This window comes from Bufo gargarizans, chromosome 8, assembly GCF_014858855.1.
Source record: "Bufo gargarizans isolate SCDJY-AF-19 chromosome 8, ASM1485885v1, whole genome shotgun sequence".
In the NCBI taxonomy this organism is placed as follows: domain Eukaryota; kingdom Metazoa; phylum Chordata; class Amphibia; order Anura; family Bufonidae; genus Bufo; species Bufo gargarizans.
The window spans coordinates 31,550,966-31,571,143 of NC_058087.1; the positions used below are offsets into that span (position 1 = coordinate 31,550,966).

Genomic DNA, 20,178 nt, shown 5'->3' on the forward strand with positions numbered 1-20,178 from the left:
ATGGGGGGCACTCTGCTAGTAGTGTTTATTGGGGGCATCCTGCTAAACCTGGTAATAAGGACAAGTAAGCTGCTATGGTCAGAACTTTATGGTATTGGTCTAAATAGAAAAATCAGCGCCTGGAGCACACTGCACCTCTCAAGTCTCCCCGAAATTAATTTTTAAGTCTGGTGTATACAGAAGAGGGGTGTCGGTGTGATCCGTATCATAACAGAGTAGGATGCGGGAGATGGCGGCTGAGCCCCTGGACAAGTGCTGCCCCTTGTATATGATTCTTGTAAAAAATATGGTACTGACCTGAAAAACCCTGAAATAACCATAATCAATGGAAATGACAATCCGGAAAGTAACACTATAAAACTCCGCTAATCTGTCGGAAACGGAGCCGGATTATCAGATTGTCCGGATTATGTCACCATTTTGTACAAATAGAACTTTATCACTGTATAATAAAAAGATCTGCAGCTTTCTAATAGACTTTGCGCATCAATCCTTCAACATTTTCAGGATCTCTGCTTGCTGTCAGTGAACGGGAACATTGTCCTTCTACTATTGAGAAGCTGAGAACTCTGGACAGGTCTAAGACTCCGCTGAGGGTGCGTGACATTGTATCCAGCTTAGACAATGTTTCTAACTCTGAGGATTGTGCCGTCAGCCTTTTTACAATATTGTTCCCGCTCACTGATGGAAAGCAGAGATGGCGAAAATGAACGGTGAGGAATTAAACCGCGCAGTATATTAGAAAGTCGCAGCTTAGTTTAGGCAGATCCGGAGAACGTCTGTGTAATCCTTGGTGGTTCTGCTTCTGACCCCGAGATGTCGCAGCTCTGGATTATCAGATGCCGGATTATAGGAATGTTGCTGTATTTCACACTGTGATGATCTGTGGTAGAGACCGCCTCACGTGGCGCCCTGTGTGTATGGTGCTGCTCCGAGACACCGGTCAATAAACAGACGAAATTTACAGGTTTCTTCGTCCTTCTTTTCGGTTCAACATAAATTGTACAGAGGGATCCACCGGATGTATGGAGTCTGTGCTGCCACAGCTTGTGGGGGCCCCCGACTGACTCCAGAAAGGGCCATAGAACCAGTAAGCTGATCACTCAGCCAATCGGGGCGAGAAGAAGGTGCAGTGGGTCCATGTGACCAGAAGTGTGGACACCGACTAGCTTAAAGGGGTTCACCATTAAACACTCTCTATAGATATAATCACTCCGTCCATCACATTACTTATCCTGTATTATACTCCAGAGCTGCACTCACTATTCTGCTGGTGCAGTCACTGTGTACATACATTACTTATCCTGTACTGATCCTGAGTTACATCCTGTATTATACTCCAGAGCTGCACTCACTATTCTGCTGGTGAAGTCACTGTGTACATACATTACATTACTTATCCTGTACTGATCCTGAGTTACATCCTGTATTATACTCCAGAGCTGCACTCACTATTCTGCTGGTGAAGTCACTGTGTACATACATTACATTACTTATCCTGTACTGATCCTGAGTTACATCCTGTATTATACTCCAGAGCTGCACTCCATTCTGCTGGTGGAGTCACTGTGTACATACATTACTTATCCAAAATACGTCTTGTGTTATACTCCAGAGCTGCACTCAGTCTTCTGCTCTTGAATGTACTACTTGTGTACAATCACTCTCAATATAATCAGTGGTATGATAAGAACTGCAGAAGGTAAGTGTGTGCCGGGTTTGGGGACATCGGTGGCTGCAAGTGCTGATAAGGGAACCCCTGTGGTCCCCACTGATAAAGTACTAAAAAAAAATAAAGTGCAGTTTTGTCGTTGACCAGCAGATGGCACTGCTGAGCAATAGAGGACGAGCTGGAATGTTGTTGTTATGGAGACGGCTGTGGTTGCTAAGGGACGGACGCAGCCTGTGGACAGGAGGCCGGACTCCCTGCCTTCAGCTGAGCAGTACGTGAGAGGCGACGACCCAACCGGCAGGACCTGAGGGGGGACACGGGGCGTTATACAGAGGACCTGAGCTAGAATACACCCGAAATCTGTGTGAATGCTGCTTTAGAGAGCTGCGTTTACACACAAGCTCCTGCTGGTTCTGTACAGGTCAGTCCGTTGGCCGCCATTTTCTTGTAGTCTGTTATTTATTAATAGGGGGTTTATAGAAATGTCACCAGGAAAATGGCTGCATCGTAAGGACCTTTATCCTGCGTTCTGCAGAATGTGGCTGGGTCTTATTCACACTCCTGTTTGACGGATCTGGATTAATTGAAAAATGTTGTCAACACAGTAAAATAGTTTATTTCACATTTCTATTTTTTATGCACATGGCAGGGGCGTACCTAGAGCATTTGGCACCCGGGGCGAACCCTTTGTTTGGCACCCCAGTCAGGCGGTCCGGAGGTGGTTAATAAAATAAAAACCTGCACCCCCTTAAAAAAATCACTTTCCATCTGCACTAAAAAGAAAAAAAATCCAAATCCCCATCAATAAAATGAACAAATCCTGCACCCCCCCCCTTAATTACACCCTCTCTTCTCTCCTTAATTACACCCCCTCCCTTAATAACACCCCCCCCCCCCTTAATTACACCCCCTCCCTCCCCACCTTAATTACACGGTACACCCCCCCTTAATTACACACACAATTATTTACTCACATTTATTTTGATGATGCCCGTCCGACCGCTGGTATAATGGATCCTTCCGCTTCTGATCCGTGAAGGCGGCGCGGCGTCAGCGTCGTGACGTCACGTCATGTTGCACGCCGCCGCAATAATCCTTGTAGATGCTGTATTTTACTGGAGGTGACTGTCACTTTAAGGCAATGATTCGGATGATTTGTGGAAGTGCGCTTGTGCGCTTGCGCAGCGCACCACGTCACTTCCGCTATAGACTTTCGGCAAGCTATAGAAATCTGGCAGAACACCGGCGCCTGGCGGAGTCGCGGTGCAGCAGTGGATGGAGCCGGGGACCGGGGTGACTCCGTCATGGCACCCCCCTTGTGGCACCCCCCTTGTGTACGCCACTGGCACATGGAGTTTTTTCAGTAGGCAGCATGTGCCAGAGGATGGGTATGGGCCCCGCGCGGAAGTCGTGTCCTGTGCTCCCATAGCTCACACCTGTCTGTCCATAGCTCACACCTGTCTGTGTATATTGGGGGTCTTTGGCCCTGTGTGCCACTGCGTAGAATGAAATACTTTGGCCGTCGGCCACGATGGATGGTAGAAAAATGTCTACCGCGTCATATATGCAGTGGTCGCTGGACAGGAAAGCGCCGTCAGAGTGCGATTACCATTAACACGTACGACCCTGGTGGAGGGCGAAACGGGCTCTTTTGACCTCTGCTGGGTTGGATGGGGGGGGGGTGTTTGGGGGGGGGATGATTACCTTTGGCGCATGCCTTAAAGGGCTTCTGTCACCCCACTAAAGTGATTTTTTTTTTTGGGCTAGTGAAATTAGTTATATTGCGATATATATCACAATATAATTGTGTTACTTACTTTGATCCAGCAGTTTCTTCAAAAAACGAAGTTTTATCATATGTAAATTCGGTCTCTAACAGCAAGTAGGGCGGCTACTTGCTGGTAGCTGCTGCAGAAATCCACCCCCTCGTCGTGTTGATTGACAGGGCCAGCCGGGATCTCCTCCTCCGGCCAGCCCTGTCGGCATTTCAAAAATCGCGCGCCTCTGTTGATTCGGCGCAGGCGCTCTGAGATGAGGAGGCTCGTCTCCTCAGCACTCCCTCAGTGCGCCTGCGCCGATGACGTCTTCTATTTTGGTGATGTCATCGGCGCAGGCGCACTGAGGGAGTGCTGAGGAGACGAGCCTCCTCATCTCAGAGCGCCTGCGCCGAATCAACAGAGGCGCGCGATTTTTGAAATGCCGACAGGGCTGGCCGGAGGAGGAGATCCCGGCTGGCCCTGTCAATCAACACGACGAGGGGGCGGATTTCTGCAGCAGCTACCAGCAAGTAGACGCCCTACTTGCTGTTAGAGACCGAATTTACATATGATAAAACTTCGTTTTTTGAAGAAACTGCTGGATCAAAGTAAGTAACACAATTATATTGTGATATATCGCAATATAACTAATTTCACTAGCCCAAAAAAAAAAAAAACACTTTAGTGGGGTGACAGAAGCCCTTTAAAAGAAGCAAAAAAAAAAAAAAAGAGCTAAAAGGTTCAGGATTGGTCATCAATATTGGGGTGGGGGGGGTCTGACCCCCGGCATCCGCACTGGTCAGCAATTTTGGGTACCTTCTGGAAGATACACAGTGGATGGGACCAGTCTATAGTGTCCGCTGCTGGCAACTGACTAGAGGGGGTGCAGGGTGTCGGACCCCCCCGATCTGATGCCAACGACCATCATCAATATCGAAGTCCCAGAAAACCCCTTTAATTCTTTCTACAAAAAATGGTATAAAAACGTATGAAAACTAACACAACACGGCAACAAACGGAACAAATTGTAAAAAAATAAAAGACATCTGTATTTGATCTGTGTGTTCGTTCGCAGGTGTGAATGGGCCCTTGAATGTCAGATTTATTTTATTTTTAAAGGGGTGGGGTTTTGCCACGGGGGGCCTACTTACCTGCTTCCAGGAGCCGGCTCCTTCTTACCGGCTTCTCTGCTCTGGACCGGCGTCAAAACTTAAGTTTACATCCTTGTAGGTGTACCACCCCTTTAAGTTTACATCCTTGGAGGTGTACCACCCCTTTAAGTTTACATCCTTGGAGGTGTACCACCCCTTTTAGGGCACCCACGCCCATAAGAAGGTTTGTTTGGTGTTCTTCACACTGTCACAATTTTCATACATTTTCTCGCAAAGGCGCCACTCTGAACTGCGCCCCTAACATACCCGCCGGAGCCTCACCGTGAGGGCTCATTCAGACGGCCGTATGCTGTCATCAAAAATGTGGATCAGTTTTTTTTGTGGATTAGATGCTGTCCCATTTCACTTCTATGGGGCCTTTTCTTCCATTGCACGGCTCATCAAAACAAATGAAACATGTCCTATACTTGTCAGTGAAAATCAGGACGTGGCCCCATTGAAGTCTATGGCTCAGCAAAAAAACGGAATGCAATCCGTTTTTTTGCGGACATGCTGAACTGTCTTAAAAAAAACGGATCCGCATTTTTGCGGACAGCATACGGCCGTCTGAATGAGCCCTGAATAGCATGACCCCATGAACAGTGTGTCAGGCAGAAGTCTCCCCAAAAAAATAATAAATGGTTAGAGTTCCCCCTTAGTCATCGGTGTCCTGTGAGCGACCCATATACAATGGTGACATCTATGGGAGGGGCACGCAGTGGCATCATTACCTCCAGTGTCTCCTTTTTTGACCCAAATCCCTGATCGTCCCTCTTTTTTTAACCCATTCAGTATGTTAGCTCTGTTGCTCCAGAAAACATAGGTCCAGTTCTGGTTCCTCCCTCCATTTTAACCCCAGCTTTCATGATTTGATGCAGTTCGGACCATATTCAGATGACTTTTGTGCCACAGTGTATGAGAAGCTCTTGAAGTATCTATAGATGTGCCTCTTTGACCATCCAAAAATAAGTGAGGTGCAAACTAATCCCCTGTCCCTCCTCACTGGGCTGCAGGGACCTATGTAGGACATTCGCGCTGTGTGCCGTAGTGGGGACACTGTAATGGTCACGGGTCTAATACGTTTCCTTATTGTGATACATACAGGAGATGAATTGTTACATTGTTGCTTTTTATGAATTTGTTGAAGAATATAGGGCAGGCAGGGGCGGACCGGCCGACAGGGAATCTATCCGGGGGGCCACCTGAGCCCTCCACACTGCCGCTGGACACGCACATAATGATCGGACTCTCTCAGGGGTTAACACTGAGCAACAGGACCTTCTGTACCTTGCCAGGGGGCCACAGGGGCCCTCCTGAGTTCAATTCTATTGCTATCCTCAGGTGATACAGTTGAATACTGCAGCGGGGCATGGGAGCCCGTGGCCAGGTACAGAAGGGCGCCCTGTTGCGCACCCGCATAGGCCAGTGTACAAATGGTGCAGGGACGCAGGCTGGAGGAGGCCTGTAGGAAAACTCAGAGGAGCGACTTGGAAGAGCACTTAGGTATTTTATTTTTTCATTATTTTCTTGACCCCTTAGGGAGCGTACTTCTGGGGGCACTGAGGTCATTCTAGGGGAAGTCTGAATGTAGGGCTGGCTTGGTGCTGTGGCCCACATCTCACGTGGCAGCTACAGATGGCCACCACAGATGGACATCTTCTGGGGAGGTGTTTTGTGCTGCACTGTGGTGCTTGGTTCTGCTAAGACGGTATTTTGTGCTGCACTATAGTATTGCCCCACCTTCTGTCAACTTGGACCCACCTGGAACTTTAAATTCCCAGTCCGCCCCTGAGGTGTGACCATTCGTATACTGTAGGTGTGAGACCATGTGCTATGTTGTGGCTGCTCATCACGTGAGTGAGTCGTCAGTATGATGATAGATGACACCATTGCGTAGACAGGACCTCATGATCGGAGTGTCCTGGACACCTCCTGAGATACGGACCCCCACACGGTCAGTCATACAGTCTTACTGCTGGACAGGTGATTCCTTGTAGCCTTGGTTGACCGTCACAAGTCACACCAACTACGAGGTTTGTCAGTGCTCCTCCTATGTGGCCCTAAAATGCCTGCCTCTGTGTCGGGCTGCAGGTTCTTCTATGCTCCGGTGTAACTGGTGCTGGTTTTCACAGGTATCAAACAAGATGGCATCAAGCGACCTAACCAAAGTGGAGATTTCCGAACCTCCCAAGCAGCTCAGTTCGAGCGTAGAGGCCGTGGAGTTCATGTCCAGCGTGGGTGAGTAGCCTCTAGTCGTCCCCCGCTCATCGCGCCCCATCTTGTAGAGTTATTGTATGTATAATCTATATACCTGTTGTGTTCTCCAGAGCCGGATGAGCTGCGTCTTTGCTTCTTCTCGGAGTCTTTACAGTCCATCTCGGAGGCCGGTGCCGAGGTCGGCTCGTTCACTGTCAATGTCCAGCCCGCTTACTATGAGCAGGACGGACGGGAGGACGAGAAATGTGTCCTTGTTCACATCAGCAGCCATAGCTTAGTGGACGACGTCCCCTGCGGAAGCTCCATCACTGGTCAGTGCAGAGTCCAGCGCGTGTGTACTACATCATACAGATGAGTTCTTCTGTTGATTTCTGTCTTTCTTGCAGCTTATATCTCCCTACGGCTCGAGACGCTGGAGCAGAACCACCACGAGTTTGTCAAGGTTTGTGCGGTCCATACAGATGCATTGTGACAGAAGATCATAGGCTCTCTTCACAATTGCATAAGTTATTTTTCTTTGCATTTCATAGATTTTTTTGATTCTACCCAATAAATTACAAAGGCAGAAACCTGTTGAACCCATTAGCCATGCATCATAACACGTTCATTACACTTGTAAAAATGGAAACCATCAGTATGAACAGAGCCTCCCAGGGAAGGTCCACCTTTTATTCTTCCACTTAATCTAAAGTAAATAACAAAGTAACTTTACAATAGCCTTAAAGGGGTTCATATTGATGAGATATCCTCAGGATAGGTCCTCAATATGAAATCGGTGGGGGTCCGACTCCCAGCACCATTGCCAATCAGCTGCACTCACCAGAGCTCCTTAGCTTAGAGCAGCTGTGCTGGGTATTTCAGCTTCACTTGAATGGGGCTGAGCTGCTCCTGGGCCTCATGACCGATGTACAGTGACGCCATTGTCCTAGGAAGAGACCTAAGCACTCGTAGAGCTATACAGCTGATCGGCAGGGGTGCTGGGAGTCGGACCCCCGCTGATCTGATATTGACTGGTCCTGAGGATAGGCCATCAATATCAAATTTCTGGATAACCCCTTTAACTAGGAAACAAATGTGTGTACAGCTCCTGTACAGAACTATGTGTCTCCATGGTTACAGAGCACAGCCAACCCTGTGCAGTCTGACCCTGCAGTCATACCACCTTCTACCTGTCCTTTACCGAATGTACGTAAAGAAGTATAGGGCAGATAAAGGAAATAAGACCGCATCCGACTACGCAGGGTTTGTTTGTTGTCTGTTGCCATGGAGACACCTAGGCTGTCATTACTTTGTATATTTTTCAGTTAAAAGGACATTCACTGGATAAGAAAACGCACATGAGGAGACAAGGTGACCAGATGGTGATTAACAGAGTCATTACCGAAGGTCAGGTGAGCGCGGAGCAGCGACCGGCAGACACCATGTGCAACCCCAGGGCGGGCAGATTCTTTTTGTGATGGTTTTTTTCATGTTTTTCACGTGTTTGAGGCATTTTTGTTCCTGTGATCTGCATTAAAGATGCAAAAAGTTCTGCTGCAATAATGAGAGAAGCCCAGCAAAACTTAAAAATTGTCTCATCTAAATATACCCTAAGGCCCCTTTCACACGAGCGAGTTTTCCGCGCGGGTGCAATGCGTCACGTGAACGCATAGCACCTGCACTGAATACCGACCCATTCATTTCTATGGGGCTGTTCACATGAGCGGTGATTTTCACGCATCACTTGTGCGTTGCGTAAAAATCGCAGCATGCTCCTCTTTGTGCGTTTTTCACGCAACGCAGGCCCCATAGAAGTGAATGGGGCTGCGTGAAAATCGCAAGCATCCGCAAGCAAGTGCGGATGCAGTGCAATTTTCACGCACGGTTGCTAGGAGACAATCGGAATGGAGACCCAATCATTATTATTTTCCCTTATAACATGGTTATAATGGAAAATAATAGCATTCTGAATATAGAATGCATAGTAAAATAGGGCTGGAGGGGTTAAAAAAAATAAAAAAATATTTTAACTCACCTTAGTCCACTTGATCGCGCTGCCCGGCATCTCGTCTGTCTCCTTTGCTGAAAAGGACCTGTGGTGACGTCACTCCGGTCATCACATGATCTTTTACCATGGTGATGGATCATGTGATGACCGGAGTGACGTCACCACAGGTCCTGTTCAGCAAAGGAGACAGACGAGATGCCGGCTGCGCGATCAAGTGGACTAAGGTGAGTTAAAATATATATATATTTTTTTTAACCCCTCCAGCGCTATTATACTATGCATTCTGTATTCAGAATGCTATTATTTTCCCTTATAACCATGTTATACGAGAAAATAACCCAATCTACAGGTTTGGGTACCAAACATGCGCAATTTTTCTCACGCGAGTGCAAAATGCATTACAATGTTTTGCACTTGGGCTGAAAAATCGCGGGTGTTCCCGCAATGCCCGTCTGAAAGAGGCCTAAGAGTGGTATTAAAGGGGTTGTCAGTATCTCACCACCCGGTTATATGCCCTAGTAGATAAAGGGGCACATTTATCAAGCCTTTTTTTTTTTTGGGAGTGAAAAAAGCAAAAAACAGACGCATTGGCAAAGTTTGCATCTCATTTATTATCCCTTAATAAATCAGATTTGTCTTTTTTTGGATTAAGTCTGACCTCTAGTGGTTGTTTTCCTGTAGGACAGGTTCATATTCAATAAGACTGGTCTAGTTTGCGCATAACAATGTGGTGCAATTGAGCCGCAATTAGGTGCATGTCTCCGTGAAAGTAGGCAAAATGTGGTGCAACTCACCACTCAAAACTGAAGCAGAAAAGTGCGCCAGCCCTGGAGTGATGTAGAAATTAGATGGCTAAGGGCTCATGCGCAAGAACATGGTTTGGGTCCGCATCCGAGCCGCATCCATGTGCCGTCTACATCCGTTGCTCGGTTCCATGGCCCTGCAAAAACAAGAATGGGGAGACAAGAATAGGCATTTGCTTAATGGGTCGCCTGTTCCGTTCCGCAAATTGCGGAACGCACACGGGTGGCATCCGTGTTTTGGGGATCAGCAATTTTTGGGGCGCAAAACACGCACGTTTGTGTGCATGAGCCCTAAATCAGACACAAAATAAGGCGCACTTACATAAATAGGTCGGAAAATAGGTGCAAAAGTTAGAAAACTTCAGATTTTGTCTTATAACTCAAAACAGGCGCAAAATCAGTTGGTAAATGAGACTTAAAAACTAAGACAGTCGGAAACAGGCTTTTTACTCCTGAAAACAGGCGCAGACACTACAGTCAATGTGCCCCAAAGTATTTTATTGTGCATAAAGTAATAACACATTTAAAAAACTATATAAAGGTGGTATTTCTGGTATCGTACTGACCCGCAATATAAAAGTAACATGTGAACAGCGCCAAACTGAAAAAACACAATGGCAGAACTGATGTTTTTTCCCATTAACCTTCCCTCCATCCCCGAAAGAGTTAATAAAAATTAAATGTGTTGTCTGATGGGTGCTTTATTTTTAAAACTCCCAGAAGTGAAAGTAGAAAGCTCGGAGCAGGTCCCAGAGGTGAGACCCCCACCCAATGGCATTTCCCGTGGATAAACCTTAAGGCCCCTTTCACACGGGCGAGTTTTCCGTGCGGGTGCGATCCGTGCGGCGAACGTATGGCACCCGCACTAAATCCTGACCCATTCATTTCTATGGGGCTGTGCACATGAGCGATGTTTTTAACGCATCACTTGTGCGTTCAGTTGAAATCGCAGCATGCTCTATATTGTCCGATTTTGACGTGACGCAGGCCCCATAGAAGTGAATGGGGTGTGTGAAAATCGGATGGCATCCGCAAGCAAGTACGGATGCCGTGCGATTTGCACGCACGGTTGCTAGGAGACGATCGGGATGGAGACCCGATCATTATTATTTTCCCTTATAACATGGTTATAGGGGAAAATAATAGCATTCTGAATACAGAATGCATAGTAAACCAGCGCTAGAGGGGTTAAAAAAATAAAAATAATAATTTAACTCACCTTAGTCCACTTGATCGCGAAGCCCGGCATCTCCTTGTGTCTCCTCTGCGCTGAACAGGACCTGGGGTGAGCTGCTCCATTAAATACCGGTTAAGGACCTTCGATGACGTCACTCCGGTCATCACATGGTCTTTTACCATGGTGAATCACCATGGTAAAAGATCATGTGACGTACCATGTGATGACCGGAGTGACGTCATCGAAGGTCCTTAACCGGTATTTAATGGAGCAGCTCACCCCAGGTCCTGTTCAGCTGCTCAGCGCAGAGGAGACACAAGGAGATGCCAGGCTTCGCGATCAAGTGGACTAAGGTGAGTTAAAAAATTTTAAATTTTTTTTTTAACCCCTCTAGCGCTCGTTTACTATGCATTCTGTATTCAGAATGCTATTATTTTCCCTTATAACCATGTTATAAGGGAAAATAATACAATCTTCAGAACATCAATCTTCTATGAAGAAGTTCGGGTTTGGGTACCAAAGATGCGCGATTTTTCTCACGCGAGTGCAACGCATGACAATGTTTTGCACTTGCGCGGGAAAATCGCGCATTTTCCCGCAACGCACCCGGCTCTTATCCGGGCAAAAAAACTGACGCCCGTGTGAAAGAGGCCTAAGGCCCCTTTCACACGAGCAAGTTTTCCGCGCGGGTGCAATGCGTGACGTGAACGCATAGCACCCGCACTGAATCCTGACCCATTCATTTCTATGAGGCTGTTCACATGAGCGGTGATTTTCACGCATCACTTATGCGTTGCGTGAAAATCGCAGCATGCTCCTCTTTGTGCGTTGCGGTGCGATAATCCACGCAACGCAGGCCCCATAGAAGTGAATGGGGTTGCGTGAAAATCGCAAGCATCCGCAAGCAAGTGCGGATGCGGTGCGATTTTCACGCATGGGTTCTAGGTGACAGTCTATTCACTGTATTATTTTCCCTTATAACATGGTTATAAGGGAAAATAATAGCATTCTGACTACAGAATGCATAGTATAATAGTGCTGGAAGGGTTAAAAAAATAAAAAAGTTAACTCACCTTATCCTCTTGTTCGCGTAGTTCGTTCCCGGTCTGTTCTTTGCTAGCTGTGGGCTTGGGCTAAAGGACCTGTGGTGATGTCAGATCACATGCTCCATCACCATGGTGATGGACCATGTGATTGGAGCATGTGATCTGACGTCACCACAGGTCATTCAGCCCAAGCCCACAGCTAGCAAAGAACAGACCGGGAACGAACTACGCGAACAAGAGGAGAAGGTGAGTTAACTTTTTTATTTTTTTAACCCTTCCAGCACTATTATACTAAGCATTCTGTAGTCAGAATGCTATTATTTTCCCTTATAACCATGTTATAAGGGAAAATAATACAATCTTCAGAACATCAATCCCAAGCCCGAACTTCTGTGAAGAAGTTCGGGTTTGGGTACCAAACATGCGCGATTTTTCTCACGCGAGTGCAAAACGCATTACAATGTTTTGCACTCGGGCGGAAAAATCGCGCATTTTCCCGCAACGCACCCGCCTCTTATCCGGGCAAAAAACATGACGCCCGTGTGAAAGAGGCCTAACTGTCTTAACCCCTTAGGCTACTTTCACACCTGCGTTCAGAGCGGATCCGTCTGGTATCTGCACAGACGGATCCGCACCTATAATGCAAACGCTTGTATCCGTTCAGAACGGATCCGTTTGCATTACCATGAGCAAAAAAAAACGATAATGCAAACGGATCCGTTTTGACTTACATTGAAAGTCAATGGGAGGCGGATGCGTTTTCAATTGCACCATATTGTGTCAGTGAGAACGGATCCGTCTCTATTGACTTACATTGTAAGTCAGGACGGATCCGTTTGGCTCCGCCACGTCAGGCGGACATCAAAACGATGCAAGCTGCGTTTTGGTGTCCGCCTCCAGAGCGGAATGGAGGCTGAACGGACTCAAACTGATGCATTCTGAACAGATCCTTTTCCATTCAGAATGCATTAGGGCTAAACTGATCCGTTTTGGGCCGCGTGTGAGAGCCCTGAAACGGATCTCACAAGCGGACCCAGAAACGCCAGTGTGAAAGTAGCCTTAGTGACCACGCACATTTTTTTAAAAATTGCATTCCAAGAGCTATAACTTTTTAGTTTTTTCATTAATATCCCTTTATGAGGTCTTATGTTTTGCAGGACAAGTTATAGTTTTTAATGCACCATTTTGGGTACATATAATCATTGATTAACACCAGCTATCTGTCGTAACCCCCCTTTGTTTACATCCGTAAAAAGGCGTATTGGTGGTCAGTAAGGGGAATTCCCCTTTAAACAATAAATTATATGTACCCCCAAAATTTTGGCATTGAAAACTAAGGGGGGTCATTTATTAAACAGAAATACGCCTGAGGCTACTTTCACATCTGCGCTTTCCCTTTCCGTCCTAGGATCTCAATAGCGGGGGAAAACGCTCCCATTTTGTCCCCATTCATTGTCAATGGGGACAAAACTGAACTGACTGAAGCGGAGTGCGCCAGAATGCATTCCGTTCCGTTTGGTTGCGTCCGCATTGCGGACAGAATAACACTGTAAGCAGCGTTTTTCTGTCCGCTATGTGGTGCGGAGCAAGACGGATCCGTCATGACACACAATGTAAGTCAATGGTGGTGGTCTCGGACACAATAGAAAACGGATCGTCCTGGCTATTTTAGAGAAAATGCAACCGGATCTGTTCAGAACGGATGCAGACGGTTGTTTTATTATGATGGAAGCGTTTTTGCTGATCCAGCAAAAACGCTGGTGTGAAAGTGGCCTAAATTAGGTCCTTTTGCACCGCTATCTGTGACTTCTCGCTTACGCCAGGTCTAAAAAAGTGGATGTGGTGTGAGGGAGGAGAGGGGCAGGCCCATCTCAATTACCATTTTCTATGCCTGTTTTAGGCCTCATGCACACGACCGTATGACTTTTTCAGTATTTTGCCATTCGAAAAGAACGGATCCGCAAAAAATACGGTTGACGTCCGTGTGCATTCCGTTTTTTGCGGAACGGAACAGCTGCCCCTGATAGAACAGTCCTATCCTTGTCCGTTATGCGGACAATAATAGGATATGTTTTATCTTTGAAATACAGAAACGGAAGGCATTTTTTGTCATACTGCAAAAAAAAACAAGGATGAAAAAACTTGACACGAGTTCACACAGATGTCGGGGGTTAGCTGCAGACGCGGAGGTCGTTGTCGGGGCCCCGCCTGTGATATTCTGCACTGGTTACAATAGACTTGCAGGGATGTCAAACTCGTGGCCCTCCAGCTGTTACAAAACTACAACTCCCATCATGCCTGGGCATACTACAGCTATCAGGGAGTTGTAGTTGTGCAAGATCTGGAGGGCCATGAGTTTGACATCCATGCAATAGAGATAAGCTTTCGTCTTCCCTCTGCAGCGAGTCCACCAGGAAACGGCGTCCCACGACTGCAGCTCGCTGACTGGGTTGGTTTCAGAGGCGTCAAACCTGCTGATCATGCGGCTTCTCGCCAGGAGGAAAACCCCGCAGAACCTGGATTTTCTGACCCTCGATGCGGAGATGAACCTGTGTGTCTCGTCCTATGTAAGTCGTGTACGTCACAAGACAGGCCCGGCTCATCACACTGCAGAAATGTCTGACGCTCTATGCGGATTGTGTGTTGCAGCGAGAGCTCGGCACCCGACCTCAGCTCATCGGGAAAGACATCGTAGACGTTTACGGCCTAGAGCGAGCGATCCTCTCGGACGAGGTCCCGGTCACCTGGCAGGGCTACTTCCTACCGGACGGGTAACAGATATGAGATCACTTGTGTTGCTATCACGTCAGTGAGGCGTCTCTCACAGACAGAAAACCCACAGACGCACTCCGTGGTGCTTCAGATCCATGTCTCCGTTCCACATCTTCCAGATTGCGCACCCATTTAAGTACGGGCACGGACCTGCTATGGACGTGTGTATTAGGCCTCATGCAGTTTTTATGGAATGTTCTCTCCCTCTTGGTTTTCACTCCTGTTTGATGGGCGGCATCCAGGAGACGTAGTTTGTGCATCATTTATTAACTGGAGTAATGGAAAATGGTAAATTCGCACCAAAATATTGTACATCGGCTGATAGCAGACATAGAAATGTGTTTGTTTGTTTTTTAGGTCAAAATATGCCTTATGTATTACCAGGCGTTCACCTTTTAATTACTTTGGTGCCCATCTCGTCATACATTAAATGTGCCGCTATCAGAAATCTGCATCTTCTGATCATTTAAAGCTCAGGTGCACGGCCGCTGACCAGTATCTGCTCCTGGTCGGTATTGTTAGGCCTCATGCACACGATCGTTGTTCTGGTCCGCAGTTTTTGCTGCTCGGATGCGGACCCATTCACTTCAATGAGGTCCAAAAGATGCGGACAGCACTCCGTGTGCTGTCCGCATCCGTTGCTCCGTTCCGTGGCCTCACAAAAAAAAATATAACCTGTCCATTTTGCGGACCAGAATAAGCATTTCTACAATAGGCCGCCTGTTCCGTTCCACAAATTGTGGCAGGCACACGGGCGGCTTACCTGTTTTGCGGACCACAAAAAACAGAACGGTCGTGTGCATGAGGGCTTAGGTGTATGGCGATAGTAGCGGCACCTGGCTGTCTGCACTGATTTTACATTTACAGCACTGACGATGTCTTTCACAATGTCCTCCGTTCTCTTTATTACCTTTGCTTCTTGCAGACATCTGAGCAGCCGCGTCCAGGTTGGATCTCCGGTCACCATGAGAATTACGCAGATGCCGATACTTTCTGAGCCAGGTAACGTGGATCTTTACGGACAGAAAGTGGAAGGGGTTGTTTCATCTGAGACATTGGTGAAATATGGCTAAGATAGTCCCCCCAATGTCTGATAGGTTTGGGTCCCACCGCCTCAGCTATGAACCTAGCCTTAAAGGGGTTGTCACACAATAACACAGACGAGGTGCTAAGTGTCTGATCGTCACAGAACCCATCAGTGGCGTAACTAGAACTGACTGGGCCCTAAAGCAAATTTTTTGAACAGGGCACACTCCAGGCAAACCTCACTCCTGCAGATAGCTCTCTGACCATGCCCGGCAGCCGTTGTGTTAGTTTCCAACATGTATATACTGTATAAGGCCTCATGCACACGGCTGTTCTTTTGGTCCGCATCCGAGCCGCAGGTTTGGCGGCTCGGGTGCGGACCCATTCACTTCAGTGGGGCCGCAAAAGATGCAGACAGCACTCCGTGGCCCCACAAAAACTGAGTTTGGGCCCTGTAACAGCCACTTTTTCTGCTTCCACTATAGCTACGCCCCTGGAACCCACCACTAGGACCCCCACCGAATATGAGACTGTGGGTCTCATATCTGCCTGGAGCGGCAGTCGAGTCTGCACGTCACTGCTGCATTCAGACTTGATGGGACTGATTAAGAAAACCAATTACAGGGCTTGATCATCTTCTGCAGTCCCATACACACTGAGTGACATATGCTCATCCACAGCTTCATTCATATGGAGGTCTTGGGACCGCCGTTCTTGTAACCAGTGGGGTTACAACAGCGACTCAACCTTCTATGTAGATTATTCTAAACTGGTTTTTCAGTGGGTGGTGGTTCACCAAAGGAGAAATTAGAAGAGTGAGCCCAGGTCTCAGTGGCACCCCATCCACAGGTCGTGTGCGGTATTTCAGCTTAGTCCCATTCGCTACCAGCCACAGCCCAAGGACAGGTGTGGCAGTGGTGCTAGAAAAAGGCCACCATGTTATTCTAACTCCGGACAATCCCTTTAAGGCTCCATTCAGACGGATCCGCAATACACCCGGCCAGCACCCCATAGAAATGCCTATTCTTGTCCGCAATAGGACATGCTCTATTTTTTCCGGTATCGGGTCCGAGCTCCGGAAATGCAGATAGCGCACTCTTCCGGCCCAATAGAGAATTAATGGGTCCGCACCGGTTCCGCATGATTGCGGAATGGATGCAGACCCATTCTACGGACGTCTGAATGGAGCCTAAAGCATCCAGCATTTTGTAGAAGACAATGACGTGATCTCCTCAAATCTCTTCACAGAGGAAGAAGATCCCAAACCAGTGTTTGAAAAGAAGCCCTTAAACTGGGAGGACGACGCGCAGCTGTACTCACAATACCTGGAGAGAAAGGTAGAGTGATCCCGGCCCTCATCCGTGTACCTTGAGATAAGCTCCTTATCTACTGCAGAACTACAACACTCAGCATGCTGTGTAAGGCTGTTCATGGAGTGCTGGGACTTGTAGTTCCAAAACTCTAAAAAATAACAGGGCACCTGTAGCATAGGGCTAAATGCACATGTTCTTCATGAGGATTTTCCACGTGGATTTTGATGTGTCCACTGCAAGATCCGTCTGTGTTACATAGGGATTTCCCCCAAATTCCACTGCAAAGGGTGAAATCCACAGGAAGAATCAACATGCTGCAGATTTCATAATCTACACTGCAGGTCATGTTAGATGCAGAAAATATCCACACTGTTTATTAGACTTTTAGTATCTCATGTATTTACCTTGTGCTGTAAGGCTACATTCACACAATGGTATCCATTTCAGATCCCCAAAATCCAGACATGGTCCAAGTGCATACCATACTTTTCACAGGCCCCATTGTAGAAATGCCTATTGTTGTCCGCTAAACTAACAAGACATGTTCTGTAATTTGCGGCACAGATGCCGACAACACACGGTTAAAATCTGTGTTCTGTCCGCATTTCTAGGTGCCCCATAGAAATGGATGGGTCTAGACCAAAATACGGTCCTGTGAATGTAGCTTCTTACTGAATGTAGCTTCCCGCATACACGTCCAAACTGCAAATGTACGTGTAAGGCTACTTTCACACTCGCGTTTTGGCTTTCCGTTTGAGAGATCCGTTCAGGGCCCTAATGCATTCTGAATGGAAAAGGATCCGCTCAGAATGCGTCAGTTTGCCTCCGTTCAGTCTCCATTCCGCTCTGGAGGCCGTCGGCAGCGTTTTGCAGTCCGCCTGACGAAGCAGAGCCAAACAGATCCGTCCTGGCACACAATGTAAGGCAATGGGGACGGATCCGTTTTCTCTGACACAATAGGAAACAGATCCATCCCCTATTGAGTTTCAGTGGTGTTCAAGACGGATCCGTCATGGCTATAGAAGACATAATACAACCGGATCCGTTCATGACGGATGCATGCGGTTGTATTTTTGTAACGGAAGCGTTTTTTGCAGATCCGTGACGGATATGCCCAAAATACGAGTGTGAAAGTAGTCTAATACGCCAGGTGAGTGAGGCCTACGCTTATTGGGAGCAGTGCTCTTACAAGTGGGCAGATATAATGCCAACTGCGCCAAATTTTTGAGACTGGGACACATGGTATAATACCTTTTTTTTTACTGGACAATAGATTTTTCGTTTTTCCACCTTTTTACAGAAATCCACAATTTTTATGCACAAAAGTTACAGCACAAAAGGCCAGGTTCAGTGTTCTGGTGTCTGAGAAGTATTAATTTTTTTTGGAATTCTTATATAATAGAAATAAGACAATAATCGACACTTTAATTAATCGCCTTCAATTTGGGGTTGCGATCTTATCTGTATGCCAAAATATAATACTTTTCTCAAATGTCCATCAGTCTGTCCCCCAGTATTCTCAGGTTGAATCACACAAAAAGTTTCAGAAAAAAGGAGTAAAGTGCATGAAAGCCGTGCACCATTCTTAATTTGGCGTTACATTCTGTGACAAATGCTTTCTTGTGATAAACTGTGGCGACCGCTGTCCTGTCATCTGTTTCACCCTCCACAGGAAGAACTGTTGTCAGATCACGAGACATACCTGCGGCGACATCCAGAGATAAAGGCTCTTCTGGGGGACTTCATGCAGTTCTTACTCCTCAGGAAGCCGGAGGACGTCATTACTTTTGCAGCAGAGTTTTTCGGGCCTTTTTCCTCCGCACAAGAGCGAGGCGAGACTTTCCGATCATCTGCAATCTCTAGTCCATTTCGTGAAGGGACCAAGTAATCACAGAAAGGAATTTTACTGCGCATAGCAAAGATGTGTGCATAAGGGCTCATGCACAAGACCGTGTGCCGCAGACCACAATTCACAGGCACCAACCGTAGGGGCACTGCATGCACTACTTTTTTGCGGTGCGGAGACACGAGCAGAAACCCCACAGTAACAGTCCATAGTGTTTTCATTCCACACCAGACCTTCCCGATTGCAAACCCATTCAAGTGAAAGTTGCAAAAATGCCCTGGGCCCGTATATTGCAGACCCGCTGTTTGCAGTCCACAATACAGGCCTGGCCGGCACATGGTTGTGTGCTTGAGCCCTAAATGACACAAAAAATAATGCAGATTTGATATTGGAGACATTTAAAGGAGCTCTCTAGGCCTACAAAAATATGGCTGCTATCTTCCAAAAACAGCACCACACCTGTCCACAGGTTGTCTGTTGTATTACAGCTCAGCCCCATTCACTTCAATGGAGCTGATCTATAGGTAGCGCACACACAATCTGATCCAATATGGTTTTTGGAACATAGCAGCCATCTTTTTGTAGTCCTGAAGAACCCCTTTAAGAAATGCACAAAGGATGGAAATATACACGTGGTCTTGCCTCCTGTAAAGAAGCCGGGCTTGGACTTTCTCAGCTTGACCAATATACAATAAAAAAAAAGACATTTTGTAATTGTGATCGCCCTTCTTTCCCCAGGTCAGATATTTCTTCCTCCTCTTGTTGCAGTGGAGCCACTCTGTCACCCCGGTATCAGACCCTGCAGTGCACCTTCTGACTGTGGCTCTTCCTGTTAAGGGATTTTCTAGGATTAGAAAAACATTCCTGCTTTATTCAAAAAGCAGCACCACAGCTGTCCACAGGTTGGTTCTGGCGTTACAGCTCAGTACCATTTACATCAGTAGAGCTGAAGTTGCAGTACTAGACAACCCATGGACGGGCCCGCTGCTGTTTTAGGAACAGAGCAGAATGTTTTTTTCTAATCCTTTAAAGCTTCCCAGTGAATTCGGTGTAATGTACAATCGATGGGCGTGAGAAGCTAAAAACCAGACGTCCAGAGAAATCACAAGGATTAATAGTACTTCCATAATAAGTGAATATTCACTCATTATGGAGGTGCTGGTTCATTTATTTTTCTTCCCCATTGTCACTGCCACTAGGGGGGTGGCTCCCCCGGTGGTGAGATTGAACCGTGCACCACCAGCCCATTTAACCATGTGCTTTTAATTAGCTTGTACAGCTGTATTCTACTCAGCCCATACTGCAGGCTCACAGCCTGGGAGAGGCATGCGTAGGATACAGCGTGGTACTACTTTGCCCAGATTGTAGGCTGTAAGCCCAGGAGAGGCATGTTAGAGTAGGACCCCATCTG

The 20,178-nt window shown here is 47.1% G+C and overlaps 1 protein-coding gene across 1 annotated transcript; it reads left to right on the forward strand.

Moving 5' to 3' along the window:
* Positions 1–1,908: 1,908 nt before the first annotated feature.
* Positions 1,909–20,080, forward strand: LOC122945159 (ciliogenesis associated TTC17 interacting protein). The gene is made up of 10 exons (XM_044304074.1): positions 1,909–2,093; positions 6,713–6,818; positions 6,908–7,108; positions 7,184–7,239; positions 8,102–8,188; positions 14,213–14,377; positions 14,460–14,581; positions 15,508–15,584; positions 16,857–16,945; positions 18,594–20,080. Exons 2-10 carry the CDS (start codon positions 6,725–6,727, stop codon positions 18,807–18,809), a joined length of 1,107 nt encoding a protein of 368 aa, XP_044160009.1. The 5' UTR covers positions 1,909–2,093; positions 6,713–6,724; the 3' UTR covers positions 18,810–20,080.
* Positions 20,081–20,178: the final 98 nt, after the last annotated feature.

Excerpts from the sequence above, each read along its gene's own strand:
- LOC122945159 (XM_044304074.1), top strand. The coding sequence starts at position 6,725 with ATGGCATCAAGCGACCTAACCAAAGTGGAGATTTCCGAACCTCCCAAG. Across the intron at positions 8,189-14,212 it reads GAGTCATTACCGAAGGTCAG|CGAGTCCACCAGGAAACGGC; the intron begins GTGAGCGCGGAG and ends TTCCCTCTGCAG. Across the intron at positions 14,378-14,459 it reads ACCTGTGTGTCTCGTCCTAT|CGAGAGCTCGGCACCCGACC; the intron begins GTAAGTCGTGTA and ends TGTGTGTTGCAG.